The sequence below is a fragment of the Eptesicus fuscus genome, chromosome 6 (genome assembly GCF_027574615.1).
Source record: "Eptesicus fuscus isolate TK198812 chromosome 6, DD_ASM_mEF_20220401, whole genome shotgun sequence".
NCBI classification, from domain to species: Eukaryota; Metazoa; Chordata; class Mammalia; order Chiroptera; family Vespertilionidae; genus Eptesicus; species Eptesicus fuscus.
In genome coordinates, this window is record NC_072478.1 from 77,403,878 (window position 1) to 77,419,482 (window position 15,605).

Genomic DNA, 15,605 nt, shown 5'->3' on the forward strand with positions numbered 1-15,605 from the left:
GGGGTGGGGGGGGGGGGGCGAGTCTGGAAAGGGGCGAGGCAGGGCAGCCAACAGGGAACATCCAGCTCCAAAGGGGCGGTGCCACCTCCCCAGGAGGCTATGGATTAAAGGCCAAGGTACACAGCATTAGCAGGATGTCTGGCACAAATAAGTACATAATCAATGAATGATGATAGTGGCTACTGCTACTATCATCACAGTAACAAATGATTATTTACCAGCAACAGAAGATGGGGACATTTTGGGTCTGAAAACTTGGGCTTCAGTGTTGTTGGTTTTTTCCACCATGTTTGCACTTCCCCGGGGCCCTTGGTGCCTTCCTCTCCTGGGTGCTCCTCAGCACACCCTTCTCCCCTCACCTCAAGGCTGAGTGACAGGATTAAACAGACTGGAGTGGCTCCATCCTTTTGCAGCCATTGCTACCTTAGGCAAGTTGGTTAACCTCTCCGCATTTCATATCTTCATCTGTAAAAAGATAATAGTAACTCAGTAGACTGTGATGGGAACTAAATGCATCGATAATAAGTAAAGCACTTGGAAAAATGCCTGGCACATAGTAAGTGCTCAATTAATTTAGCTATTATTATTATTATGTCATATGTGTTGATATCTTATAAACCAACATAGTTAATAAATAGTTGTATATTTTAATAAAATATATTTGTATATTTAATAATATTTGTATATTTAATAATAAAACATAATACTTATAAAAACCTCTAGGTATGATAACAAACTTTTAAAAATCAATGCTGATTGCTGAATCTCTGTCTCCTCCTCCCTGTGCCTGAGACCAGCACACCCATCTCACAATGATCAGCGGGCAGTTGCCCACACCACCAAGCACCTACTGGAGGGATGGGCCTCGCTGGGCCTGATTAAAGAAGGTCTTTGTGGGTCTGGCCCTGTTCTTGGGCCAGAGAACTGAGACCAAAGGAACCCGGACCCTATCCAGGAGATCTTAAAGAGAAAACACTTTTAATCTGAATACATGTAGGAATTAATCTATCTTTTCCACGTCTGAGACACAGACGAGAGGCTGGACTACAGAAATGAAATACAAGACGGAGAAAGGTTCTCACAGTTCAGCTTTTATTAAAATGAAAGTAACAAAGTGTGGGAAACTAGAACATGATTCCTGTTAAAATAACACATCCGAGGAACTGTTTCTTCGGAGAGCACTGTCACTGATCAAGCATGTGATGAGTGTTCTTTTACAACATAGACAGTCCCTAATGTCCGAGCAGAAAACACCAGACAAGGGTCTTTCCTATGCAATGTATTGGACGGTGTCCGTGGTCAAGTCTGCCTGCCTATGGACAATCACAGACAGAGTGCACCCACACAGACATACACATTCAGTGTCTTGAGTTTCCTTTCAAAGAAAGTATTTTACACATCATATACAAATTAAGTCCAATGAGGGTCCTTTATTGACACTGAAAAGGGAGGGAAATAATTTTAAATTCATAACCAAAGGCAAGAGCATAGCACTAGAGTGATTTGTTTCTCCAAATGCCACAGTCCCGTGTGCTCTTGCCGTGGCTGATCCATGTGAGTCCCATGACGAGGCTGCACAGGCTGCGAGGTGTGATCCTCCGTCGCAGGAAAAGCCTCTCCGTCCCCAGTGCTGGCAGTGCTGCCAGCTCCCCTGCTTGGTCAGTAGGTACCCAGCACAGCTGGGCGTGGGGGCTTAGAACTCTGAATAGTGCAAACACTTAAAGAAAATACATTCCAACCTCCTTGCTTCTCTAAGCAAACACTTGAAAACTCCAGCTGGCTGGAATGAGTTTGTTCAGCCTCCCAACTTGACCCAACAAGGTGCAAATGGGGAGCATGGAGGCAATTCAAATGGCACCTGTCCCAATAGTAATAAAAATAAAGTATTTTTAATGAGGCTAATGGCAGATAAATACACAAAAGAGACCTAGAGTGTAGACACAGCCCAAAAAACAAGTACTTTTATAAGTGTGGTGTGAGCAGCCAGGAAGCACATGCTTGGCTCATTCTTCCTGGGGTCATGAGAGTGACCCGCTGTAAAGTTCACAGGCAACAGGCTTCCAAAGGGGCATCACCTGGCTGCAAGGGCCTTAAGCTGCTGGAAGCTTCAGAGGACTAAGGAGACAGAAGAGAATGAGGATGGGTCTACTGGACCTAGGACACTCCTGGGAGCAGGCGCTGGGGGCAGGCCTTTTACCTGGGGCTTCCCCACGCCACAGTGACCAGGCTGTGCCAGGCAGGGAGAGCCAACCAGCCTCACCACTGCGGGAAGCAAACTCCAAAAGAGCAGACGCAGATGGGTGAGTGCTGAGGAGGCTTAACGTTAGTCCCAAGGGTTTCAGGAAACACCGGTGGTGATTGTGTTTTCTACCTGGAGCCAGAGAACAGAGACCAAAGGAACCCGGATCCTATCCAGGAGATCTTAAAAAGAAAACACTTTTAATCTGAAGACATATAAGAATTCATCTACTGAAAATCCATTTTGGGACATGAGAAACCAAGGGAAGATAGCTATAGGCATGGACTATGTTTAAGAGTGAATGACGGACAGAACGTAACATTTCATTATCGTGGACAACAAACAGCAATTCAAATATCCTGAAAAATTATCTTATAAAAATACCTACATTAAATTTTTGCCTGAAAGCTATAGCTTTGATTTTATAAAAAGGCAGTCTCTGAAAGGATCTGGCTCAGGAATATACGAACATCACACAACAAATATCAAAAGACAGCTCAAAAAGCATCTTAAGGGATGTTGCAACTGGTGTGCCATGAAACAAAATGGAGTATTCTTATTGCATAGAGAAAATGAGGTCACTTTCATTTGCATAATACTGCAACTTTTAGATGGAGAGATGCCATTGGGTATGTATGAGAAATTACTTTGGAATTCAGAGTCTGACTTCTGTGTAGTCCAAATCAGTATCCAAGTGGCATCTAAGCTGTTTCTAACCTTGGGCCACAATTCTATTTCATGGCTGTGATCGGATTTCAGACACACCACTGGCAAAAAGCTGCATTCACAAGTAGTTGTGGCCACCTGAACGGGGGTTGGAGGTTCACCTACCACGTGACCAGCATAGACTTGAAAATAAGTCTGCTTGTCCACAGTGGAGAGAGAATAGTACCTGGTGACAAAGAGGCATCTAGTTTTTATGGCATCTGTGGGCAGTTAGAGCAGTTTGGCTTTTTAGTGATGACATACCAGTGTCCCAGTCCCGAGGAGAAAGGGCACACGGAGAAAATGAACATGGCCTCAGCGGCACCACCAGTAGGGGCGGTGCTTCCTTGGAAGGGAGGCATGAGGGGGAACCAATAGCAAAAGCCCAAAAGCAGGAAAGATGGCTAGCTTTCAGGGAAGGGACCTCTGGGAAGATGACATACAAACAGCAACCTCTCCCACACAAGAGTGGAAGTCCAGCTGCTACGTGTAGGGGAGGGGATGGTATCTGAAACCAGCTGTGGGAACAGCACACATCAGACCCAATCTCACCCTCATTCCCACCACACACACACACACACACACACACACACCAAAACAAAGTCCAAAACCTTCCTCAGAGAGGGAGGAAGAACATTTGGAACAAAAAGCTCATTCCATCAGCTTCCAACCCAGAGCCAGCAGGGCTCTAAAACTAGCCATCTCCATGTCTCTGTGTCTCCATGTCTCTGTGTCTCCATGTCTCCATGTCTCCGTGTCTCCGTGCTGGTGAGAGCAAAGCACTGACTGGAAGTGCTCCCCGACTCCCCTGAAGGCATTTCTCCCGGTCCCACCAAAGCTGGTAGGTCCTCTGGCCTCTTCCCAAGTCTAGAAATTCTGGGTGCCTTGGTCCTCTCCAGATGTCTCATTGAAATGACATCTGCTCAAACATGAGAAGTTTCATCTTCAAGAGAGTCCAGTGTTTAGTGCACAATATACTGTAAATAGACAAAGTGGCCAACTAGCCGGGGAAGATCCTGGGTTTCCAACTGTGAGCATGAGGGGGAGGGAATGCTGGTCTCCTACAACATCTGCTTGGAAGGAGCCCAGATGTATCAGAAGTCCAGTATCAGGCTCATAAGCCCCTCGGCTCCCTCTGCGCGGACCCTGACATCATGGAAGGTTAAACCCCAGACACAAGACCTCCCCCTCCTTATGCCAGAAATCCCAACATTAGCAACTTGCTAATTTAGGAACAGCATAGCTTTAAGGTTCTTTTTAATGCAAATGACTCTGTGCACCCTCAAATACCTCCCTGCAGACTCTTGAAGTTCTGTCTTTAATAACTTTTACCTGTGAACTAGCAAAATTCTCTTTAGCTCCTCTCTTAAAATGCAGGTCCCCCTGAGAGAGATCACACATCCAGAGCCTACCATCTCCTTCTCCACAGGGGAAGTAAGGAGGAGGGGAGTGTTCTGAGGGCTGGAGAGAGGGTACAGAGCACAAGGAAAGGAAGACAAGGACCTGAGACAGACTTGACCACCATCATGAAGTGCCAACGAGCAGCCCAGCCGGTACACTCCTTCCATCATGATCGTCTGAAGCACATGCGACCCCATCCGGTGCAGGACAAACCAGGCTGCGGGTGGGAGGTAGGGTGACCTTTTACTTATCCTCCATATCAGAACACTTTCGATGGTAAAAAGGATGTTGGGAATAATTACTTCTGGATAAGAAATATAATGGGGACTTGCATATCCTGGAGAAATCCAGAAGTAGGCTTCTCTCTGAGACCTTTGTGGGCAGGGACTGAAGCCTTTCCACTTTGGTGTTTTTGTTTTTGCTTTTCATATATTTTTTCCTACTGTGTTACTTGGGGCTTCTCTGAAGAGCTAGCTGAAGAGACACAAACTTCCCAAACCTGGAACTCATGACATCAAAAACCAGTGGTCCAAAGACTGAGCAGCTCTTGTGTGCTTCCTGCAGGAGGGACCAAGGAAGAGCCGCTGAGGGCCAGGGCACCCGCGTGCTCCTAGCTCTAGCATAGAGAGGTCACAGGGCAGCTTTGAGAATGCTCATCTCCTCAGTGCCAGAGTCAAGCCAGCATGTGGGCATGGCCAGAGCACTGCCTCCCTTGCCAGTCATTTCTTGACATCCCTGTCCAACTGGACCTCCTGGAGGCAGAGGCGGTAGTAGTCTCAGGGTGCCCGCAGGAAGAGAGTTTCTGTGATTTGATTTTTAGCACAGCGGAAGGATCAGTAGTACAGAAATCCAGTAGACTGTCACACCCCGCCCCCAACTTAGTGAGATATCATGTTCTAAACACACACATACACAACACTCTCTCTGACGCACACACACATACATACACATTCTCATACACACGTTCTCCCTGTAGCCCAAAGCTATCAGAACCCACTGCTCGGGCAGAGTCCAAACACCCTCAGAGGTGCAGGAGGTGGGGCCCCAGTCTTCACTCCAGACTCCACTCTGCCAAGTCAGAGGAGGGCGGTTCTCACTCCGCTGCAGACTCTCCCAGTGAGTGTGATCCAGCTGACATGACCCCTCTCTTTTGAGTCCCAGGCAGCACCCCTCCCTTACCCCACGTCCTGGAAGTGGGAGTTAGGGGTCACAAGGGCTTGTGAATCACAGCAACACCTAAGATAAAAGGGGGAGAACGTTATCATCTCAGTCTCTCCAAAGAGTCCATGAATATAAAACATCCTAAGCCGCAGCAAGGGAAAACTAAATTGCAGTCCTACCTCTGCCACCGGGTCAAGCTACACTGTCACCTCCTGACCTCTTTAGACTCCATTCCAATATTATTCAGTGTCATCTAACTGAATCCCCCTGCCCCAGTGCTAAGTTCTATCCTCGGATAAACACTCCAGACATGTCTATATGTGGTGCAGTTTTAGCCAAGTTGAACCACACTCAACAGCAAACTTCGTAAATCCATGTATGACCCTGCACCCCTCTGCAATGGATGAAGCCACATAGCAGATACTGTGTAGGTTGGTTCAGCCAACATCCCCCCAAGTTTCTGTCCTCTATACAGAAACCAGCAAGTTAGGAGCCCAGCTTCCCAGACTCTTTCAGCTGGAAGGGCCATGTGACCCAGTCCTGGCCAACACGATTGTGAATGCAAGTCTGCCTGTGCTACGACCTTGGCTTTGTCCCTTGTCCTGCCTCGATTGCTCACCCAAGGCCCAAGGCTGCAGCAGAGGCTACTGATGAAGCTGGCAGGACAGAAAAGAGGAAAGCCTGGCTCTTCAATCACAGTCTGAGCCTCCAGACCTGCCCTTACCTTCTTTCTTCCCCCGAGACAAACATAATCCTTTCATACTTCAACGGGTATCTGTAAACTTTTCTGGTACTTGCAGCTGAACAAAGCCCTAACTTACGTGTAGGGTCTACAGAAATGATGGTACCTGGAGCCTTATTTTAATATATTCCCATGACTATAAAACCTCCCGGTTGAAGGTGAAATTAAGAGAGCATTGCTAAAAGAAACCCCAGTATACCCCAATGGTGAGATTCTGCTAAGAAATCCATTTCATGGTCATTTCTAGACAAAGGTACTGACATAAAAGCTTAGCTGTATCAGAACCAGAGTCCTAAGACCCGATGTGCTGCCTGACCTTGAGGACATCTCGCTGCACCTCATTCTCAATTCTCATTCACAAGGTAGCTTTTTTTTTTTTAAGCAGGGTCCTGTATTGTTTTTTAAATATAAACTTTCTCTTTTTATTATACAAGTAAAATATTCCCATTATGGATAATTTGGAAAGTACAGACGAATACAAAGTAAAAGAACTTTAGTCCCTTCATACAAAGAGAATCACCATTACCTTTTTGGAATATTTCCTGGCTTCTAATATAATCACAATAATTTTCTGAGTGGTTTCCATGTGCTAAGCACTTTCCAACTATAATCGCATTTCATTCTCACAACAGCCCTAAGAGGCTTGGTATAATTTTGTTCTCATTTTACAAATGAGGAAACAGAAGTTCAGTCAGATTGATTACCTTGCCCAGAGCCCCAGGGCAAGGTAGTTCTAAGCACTCACACCTGAGCCTTCCCCTCTGGTTAAGGCGTGCATGGAGCCAAGGAGTGTCCCTCGCGGGCCCCACTGCCTCCTACTAGAAAATGCCCTGCCTATCCCACTGCGACTTCGAGAAAAAATGACAGTCCTGGTTTTAATAATTAACCCTGGGAACAGAATCACTCTACAACAAAAACACCTCTAAAATCTCTTGTACTGAGTAGAGAAAAATCCTAAGTGAGTGGATGAAAGTAAAATAAGTTCACTGCAATTAAAGCCCTGTGTTGACAGACTGTGAGAGGTGAGCCTGCAAGGCCCAATCTTCCTTTGCCCTGAAATCCAAACAAGGAGTGAATGACCTTTCTAGCACAGAAAGGGAATGGGAATACCACCAGCATCGTCCTTAAGTGGACTAAATGAGATTAGGGTCTTCAGATACTTAGGATTATGCCTGGCACATTGTATGTGCTCAATAAGCACATGTTAGCTCTAATTATTCCAGTTTCTGGAGAACCAGATACAAGGCACTGGGCTACATGATGGAAATATGTTTGCTTGTCTACCTATTGACCCCTGACCTCAGCAACACCAACTCTGATCCTGCCCCTGCACCAAACCCATCACACACACTCCCCAGGAATAAGCCTCATGTATTCCTTCCCCCAGTCTTTTGCGTGGAGCTGGGGTCGTACAAGGGGCAAGGTTTGAATTCTGACTTTGCCATTTTTTAGCTGCGTGGTCTTGAGCAGGTTACTCAAACCCTCTAAATCAATTTCATCATCTGTAACATTTGGCCAGAGGGCTGTTGAAAACATCTACACTGCACTAACACACTGCCCGGGGGCACAGGGAGGAGGCACCAGCAAAGGGCTGCTTCCTTCGTGACTGTGATCTGCCCTCAAAGTTAAATCAGCCCCATCTGCTCAGCAGTTATTCCCTGACTCTGCCGTGTCCTAAAGCCTGTATAGTGCATTCCACTTGGAATTTATGTGTGCATCATCTTGTATGTCCTGTTTTGTGTAGGCAGATCTTAACTTCCAATTTCTGGAAAGCAAGAACTGCATCTTATTCCACCTAGAAGACCAGCACAAAACAAACCAGGAATGGCAATAAAATTCAAAAGCCTCTTATAATGACTTAGATCAATTGGAAGAGGCTCTCTGGAGCGCTATGTTAAGACTTCTGCGCAGCCGGTGAAATTCAGCGCCTGCCCAATCACGGCAGGTACTGGCCCAGGAGGCTGCCATAGAAACACTGACTCATGGGCCCTGATCGCCTCTGCTGGGCCTAGGGATAAGTTTGGTTACAGATACAAAAGGGAAAAAAAGAAAGAAAAAGAAAAGACTTCGGAGGATACATTCAGATTTGCTGGGGAAACAAGCGCTAATTATGGGCATCTGTAATGAGCACAGAATGAAGGCGTGGCCATCCCTGGAGGAGGCTCTCAGTTCTAAGTCAGCAAGCTTACCCCCTGCTCCCCAGTACCCCTAGCGTGGGGTGGGGTGGGGTGGGGCACACCGACCTGCGTAGCTCCGCCCCGTGCTCATGTTGGTTGGCAGCAGCGTCCATTTGTCAGTGGCAGGATTGTAGTACTCCACCGAAGCCAGGTTGCAGGATCCGTCATCCCCTCCAACCACATACAGGAGCCCATTCACCGCACAGACCCCTGGGCATCAAACAGAAGCCATGGGAAATACGACAGCAGGAGCACCAAGGAATCAAAATGCACAAGCGACAAATAAATCTGGATTGCCCTGGAGGCTCTTTTTCTCCACTTCATGGCAGCAAAAGGAGAGCTGGCTCCACAGGTCTAAGTTTGTTCAACAACAGTACATACTGAAAACAGCCACTGGCTCTGCGATCCCCTTTCTAACAGGTCACTTCTCTGACTAGGGAGCTTTCAGACTACATGGTCTTGCAATCGTTCCCTGTCCCCGACTCTATAAAGAGGTAGAGCACTAAGGGGACGGGCCCGTCTACTGGAGTGTTACCCACGGGTGCACCCACACCTCCCATGCCCAGCCTGAGCTGCAGGATGACAACTCAGGGGATTTCATGCACCTGCTCCCACTCTTCTTGGAAGCTTTTCCCTGATACACCCTATTAGATTCACACCGTGTGGAGCTCATGGTGGTGTCTCTGATCCCTTCACACTACTGGGGTCTAAGTCTCAGAGGGAGCTGGTTTGGGGGCAGGGTGTCATGAGCGGGAACTCAACATAGAACAATATAATTCTTGCTCATCAAGTCTTTAAAAGGCCATAGTCTAACATACTGTGTATTTTTAAAATTAGAATAAGAGATTGATGATGCTCAAAAAGTAGTAACTATCAGTATTGGTGAAGATCCTCTAAAATACTGCACCTTCTTCCCGGGTGGTGTCGAAAGCACACGTGCCCCCTCTGACTCAAAAATGCACTTCTGGCCTTTTATTCTAAAAAATAATTTTAGATGTATGCATTGATTAACTAGAAGGACAATTTATAATAACCAAATCATTACTTATAGAAAGGGTGGAAATAATCTAAAATGCCCCATAGTGAATTAGTTAAATTATTATATGGGCATTTAAGTAATTTCATGTCAATATATTTATAATAAGATATTCATGAAAGATTATAAAGTGAATTTAAAAGACAGGTTATCAAACACTATTAGAGTGATTCAATTTCTGTCATAAAAAATAGAAATATCTATACGTGAATGTGTGTACTATATACGTTTACATCTAAATTAATTCTCAGACTGCAGATACACTAGCTGTCTTGCGGGTTCTGTAATTCCTCACTCAGGTGGCTTAAAGGACAAGTTATATCACAGCAGGCTTAGACAATGAGCAAATTAATAAACTCTCTGTTTACAGTTTCAACAAGTCAGCTACAAATGGGTTTAACACACAGGTAATTTGAGTTAAAGGAAATAAACCTGCCTGGAAGTCACCTGTTTGTCTTTCTAACCTGGGAAGCTGGGCTAAGCCAACCTTTCATAGAGTAAGGAGGCTTAAAGCAGACATACCAACACAGGACATGGCTCAAAGGGCAAAGTTCTAAAATAAAAGTTTAATAGGGGTATTAGGCTCCAGGAAGAAAAACCTAAACACTCTAAGGAAAGTCATTTCTGTACGAAAGGAAAAGGGTAGGGAAGGGACAGGAAATACAAAGAAGGGAGTAAGGGAAGTGGTTCTATTGGAGAATGAATCATAAATCCTCTCACAGGTACCCCTGAAAGGAAGCAGACTGGTTTCAGGCGGGAAGTGGGAGGTTCTCAGAGCCAAGTCCTGGCAAAGGAAATATAAAACCAAGTGCTATTGTCCAGTATGTCCTCATAGCGTCGACGGCAACCAGAGGGCTCTTCTATGTCCATCTCTGTGCACTGAAAGTCAGCACCCTTCACTGAGAGGGAAGGCACCCTCTGCATCTCAGTGGGGACCCTGTGGCTAGCTTTTGGGGTTCCAAGCTCTCCCTCCCCTAGCCCAGAGCCTACCAGCAAGTGGACACTCCCTGTTCATGAGACAGCTCAGCCCCAGCCTGGGAGCCTTTTAGAGCCAAGGGTTTGCGGAGAAAAGACCCACAACCCCCGAGGGTGAAAGAGAGAGCAGTCGCATTACCTGCATTGCGCCGGCACATGTTCATGTCGGCCACCTGCTTCCAGGTGTTTGTTCCGGGATCATAAACCTCAACGCTCTTCCTCACCAAGGGCCCATCGTGCCCACCTGTGGCATACAGCTGTCCGCTGAGAACCCCAACCCCTGAAAGGCAGAGCACAGTGTCCCCGCCTCAGGCTGGCTGCAGTGACCAGAAACCAGGAGGCCTGGCGTCCAGTCCTGACAGCTAGCACCAGCAGGGTGACAAAACAAATACAATACCCTGCCGCCTCATATGATTGTCAGCCTTTAAACATCAAAATAAAAAGCAAATATGACCCCATTTCTACTTAACAAAACAAAAATATATTTTATATGTGCATATACATAATATGTGTATGCATGTGTAAATAAATGGAGGTTTATATACAAAAAGCGGGGGGGAGGGACTGAAAGAACTCCACAACAGTAAAAGTAGTTATTTCTGAGTGGTAAAACTGTATTCTTTCACCTAGTTTTCCTTCGTTGTTGTATTACTTTCATTACTCAGCCTCTTATCAGCCGTTGGACAGAAAGCGTTAAAGATGGAAACAGTCACACAGCAGGTGTGCTGAGGTCATTATTGCAGATCTCCAAGCTAGTCGGAAGCAGAAGCCCTTCTCCACTCCTCCCCCTCCCCACCCCCGTTCTCCTCTAGATGGCAGAGAAGGGCATCAAATCACTCACAGTGTTGATAGGCCTCAGCTGAGTGCTAGAATTGCATCATTCACAAGTTTTAATATAACCGTTAAAAATCATTTAATATAGCCCTGGCCAGTTTGGGTTAGTGGCTAGAGCAGTGGCCTGCAGACTGAAGGGTTCTGGGTTCAGTTCTGATCAGGCACATGTACCTTGGTTGCAGGCTTAACCCCCACTCCGCCCCGCGCCCCTCCCACCCCCACCCCCACCCCGGGGCCTGGTGCGGGCACGTGGGCACGTGGGCGAGGCAACCAATCCATGTGTCTCTCTCACATTGATGTTTCTGAATCTCCTTCTCCTTCCACTCTCTCTAAAACACAATGGGGGCGGGGGGAATCCTCAGGTGCGGATTATCAAAACAAAACAAAAATCTTTTAATACAAGAAAACCAAAGCCAGAGAGGAGGAGGGTGGCACAGTACTCTAGGAAAAACAACCTGGTGGCTAGGACACCTGGTCCTGGCCAGGTCTCTAACATCCCCTTCCTGGGCTGGGTATCCCATTGTAAGGGGGTTGGACTAGAGCAGTGGTCGGCAAACTCATTAGTCAACAGAGCCAAATATCAACAGTACAACGATTGAAATTTCTTTTGAGAGCCGAAAACCAACTTCTGCGCATGGGCCACGAAGTTTCAATCGCACTGTACGTGCGCACCCGCACGTGGTATTTTGTGGAAGAGCCACACTCAAGGGGGCAAAGAGCTGCATGTGGCTTGCGAGCCGCAGTTTGCCGACTACTGGGACTAGATCATGGTCTAGTGCAGTGGTCGGCAAACTGCGGCTCGCGAGCCACATGCGGCTCTTTGGCCCCTTGAGTTTTTAGCAAAGGCCAGCTTAGGAGTACCCTAATTAAGTTAATAACAATGTACCTACCTATATAGTTTAAGTTTTAAAAATTTGGCTCTCAAAATAAATTTCAATCATTGTACTGTTGATATTTGGCTCTGTTGACTAATGAGTTTGCCGACCACTGGTCTAGTGTCCCACAGACTCCTGCCGACAAGCTGCAGCTGAACCAGCGGACTGCAGGGCTTCACTCCCAGAGACCCTGGCCGGGAATCAGGAAAAGCACCTCACGTGATGGGGAGGTACAGCCAAGTTTTAGACCCACAGACCTAGGTCTTATCACATGTTTCCCTGTGCCTGAAGGTAGGTTTTTAACAAATATTGTTTGAATGACAAAATACATAAAATTTCCTTCAGCAATTATGCTGGTTGGCTAGTGGCTCCTTGCAGTTGCCCTAACCCAACAGCAGATGGTAGTGTTATATCAGCAATGACTATCTAATGGGCTTAGGACAGGGATTTTCAACTGGTGTGCCGCAATAATTTGAAAACACGCATTATTTGACTATTTAGTCAGGAATACTGACCTCTTTCCCCTTAGATTGTCAAATAAAAAATGACAAGAGCCAACACAACAATAGCCATCTAGTGTAAATGAATCAAAACTCTACCTATTTTTTTTGCTGATCAGCAAAAAATATATTTTTTGGTGTGCCATAGAATTTTAGTGATTAGTTTGTGTGTGGTGAGATGAAATGGTTGAAACTGGCTTAGGATAATAAAATTCAGTGTTCCAAAGCTACCTCGCCTTCCCCTCCACACGCAGCAGGAACTGGCACACGCCGGGACCAAAAATGGCCTTTTTCCCACAGCCATCTGCTGGCAGTTGCCCATGCCCGCTGAGGAAGCAGGCAGCCTTCCAGGCTCAGGGCACCACTGCCCTTTTGCCACCGCCTCTGTAAACATTCACGCAGAGCTCCTGGCACCACAAAGGGCCTCAGGCAACCAGAGGTCAGGGCCTCCCGATCCTCAGCCACCAAAGACTACCCACAACCACATGGTGGGTTCCCAACTCCAGAGGTGAGACCAGCGCCTAAGTCAAGGTCACTGCTTCCCCAGAACACAGGCAGCGGCGTTGTAACCATCCAGAGCTCCCAATCAGGTGAGAGGCAGGAGCGGCCCGAGTGACTGCCACTCAGCAGCAACCCTGAGCAGCCTGGCAGGCGGAGCAGTGTGGCCTCCAAGGCAGCTCTGTCCACAGCTGAGCCTGCACTCCTAAGGCAGGTCTGTGTCCACGGCTCCACACGGGCGGCCCTTCTTCACTTTCTGCTTGGGACGTTTCCAAAAGCAACCACACGTTTCAGTGGGTGCTGCTCACCCCTGCTGAGCTGTCCCTACTTCCTTGGGCTTAATTGCTCTCACCCTCAAGTCACTTACCAAGACTCTATAAACCAAAATTACTAAAGGAGCTCTATGAGGCAGAAGAACCATGGGACTGGTGAACTGATTTGGCCCCAATGGAACATGCACTACAGCCCACTCATTTCACATCTCAGGAACCGGAGGCCAGAAGAGAAAAGGACCTGGCCCGAGGTCCACAGCCAGCTGGAGCAGACAGGGCAGGCCCAGCCCAGGCCTCCTGACTTCCATCGTTTGCTGCATGTTCAGGAAGTGCCCGCCGTGGGGATCAGCAGAGAAAAGCTCCCTGAAAACTGCATGCCAGCCATAGCACATCCCGAGTGAAATCACACAGCTTTTCTTTGCTGACCAGCAAAAAAATATTAACATAGCATCATTTTTAAAGAATGCTGAGGAAGTGGTCATATGTTTAGTACTATAAAATGAGATCACAAATCAATCTTCATAAATTCAAAAAAGAGAAAGGCTTAACATTGTGGGGGAAATGCCCAATCATTGCTTCCCTTCCCAGAAGTCACACCACCTTCCCGCCAGGCCCAGGTTGGTCATCGGTCCCCATTCCCCACAGGAACTGGGACAGAAATCCAGTGCCCATGCTCCAGGCCTCTCAAGTCCTCTCCTTTGAGCCTCTCAGATGATGAGGTAGACAAAACAGGAAGAAGGGAATGTTGTTCCACTTCCTGAAAAATCCTGAAGGGCCACACAGCTCCTAGTCTTCCCACAGGAAGTGAAAGTGGGAAGTCCTCCTCCTCCCATGTGGGGGAGGCGTGAAGTAGGGAAAGTGAGCAAGGGCGACCTAAGTTTATCTCCAAGTATGAACTCTAACAGGTTGTTTTTCAGCCCTCAAGACAGACACTAGACAGGCAAGCTTTAGCTTTTCCATTGAAGACAGGATAGCTGTGCTTGTCCTACTACTTTGTAAGAATGAGATGCTAATAATTTGGAGGTCAAAAAAACTAACTTTGAAGTAAGATCGGTCTGAGTGGGAATCCTAACTCTGCCAGTTCCTAAGGATATAACCTTGAGCAAATTACTCAGTCCCCGGCTGGCTTACTTTCTTAATCTATTAAGTGAAATTAATATTGTGTCTACCTCATAGGGTTGTGGTGAGGATTAAATAAATTGAGTCATAGAAAGTGATTAGGACAGAGCCTGGCACATACCAAGCCTTACTTTCAGGGGAGGCAGGCATCCCAACAGAAATGGAAGGGATGAAGGGATGATGATGAAGAGAATATTATCTCATCCATTTTCTAGCAAAGTGATCCCCAGGGAAAGGTTAACTGGGGTTATGTACACTGAAAGGAAAGAAGAGGGAGGTTAAAAGATAGGATGTTAAGTTGCTGGTCTCCAGACCCACCTGTGAGCAGATCAGACAGAGCCTGCGCCCTGAGGCTCCCCCCGTACCTGCGCCACTGCGGCGGGTGCTCATGTCCGCCACGTATGTCCACTCATTGGTCGCTGGGTTGTACTGCTCCACGGTGCTCAGGCACTGGCGGGAAGCCCCATCGTAACCCCCAACAGCATAGAGCTTTCCTGGAACAGACAGAGTAGCTGAGGATGGTGCTTGGGACACTGGCATGAAACCAGAGGGCGACTGCAACTCCTGGGTACCCTCATCTGCATCAGAGCTCAGGACCCCTTCCCTCCATGGGACCAACTTACTCCCCATCCAGGATAAGCATCCTTCACACACATCTCAGACTTCTACTTCTTCATATGTACTGAGCTCCTCACAGCTCAAAGCTATGGCTCAGCACTGCTGGGGCCCAGCATATTCTTACTGGTGCACCATGTTAGGTATTCTCCAGAATGAGGTACTGGAGATGGAAAACAAGAGGGCCCCAGCTACAGGCAGGCAGGCTGGTTCTCTGGCTAAATGCTCACACTGGCAGACAGAACAAATATGGGAAAATATTCTTTGGTGAGAACCCAAACTCTGTCTTAGCCATGGTTTGTGCTCTGTCCACAACTCTCACAGGTGGAGCGTGTGAATGGAGGGCTCCATGTGCATGCTGGGCTGACATGGCTAGAATGAGTCTGCACATGCCTTGTGATCTCTGAGCCCTGAAGCAAAATCACCTACTTGTAAAATAAAAATACCATAAGCTGT

General features: G+C 47.2%; 1 protein-coding gene and 1 non-coding gene across 2 annotated transcripts in view; one reads left to right on the forward strand and one right to left on the reverse strand.

Annotated features, from left to right (window-relative positions):
• Nucleotides 1–448: 448 nt before the first annotated feature.
• The window catches only part of KLHL3 (kelch like family member 3), a 110,679-nt gene continuing 95,522 nt past the window's right edge, over nt 449–15,605 (reverse strand). Inside the window, exons 13-17 of the mRNA XM_054717881.1 lie at nt 14,900–15,028; nt 10,576–10,716; nt 8,492–8,635; nt 5,525–5,581; nt 449–465 (exon numbers count right to left, since the gene is read on the reverse strand). Of these exons, the coding sequence (XP_054573856.1) occupies nt 5,553–5,581; nt 8,492–8,635; nt 10,576–10,716; nt 14,900–15,028 (443 nt within the window). The 3' untranslated portion in view covers nt 449–465; nt 5,525–5,552. The remainder of the gene's footprint in view (nt 466–5,524; nt 5,582–8,491; nt 8,636–10,575; nt 10,717–14,899; nt 15,029–15,605) is intronic.
• Nucleotides 8,155–8,284, forward strand: LOC114233538 (small nucleolar RNA SNORA5). The gene has a single exon (XR_003619684.2). It is a non-coding gene; the product is annotated as a small nucleolar RNA SNORA5 (small nucleolar RNA).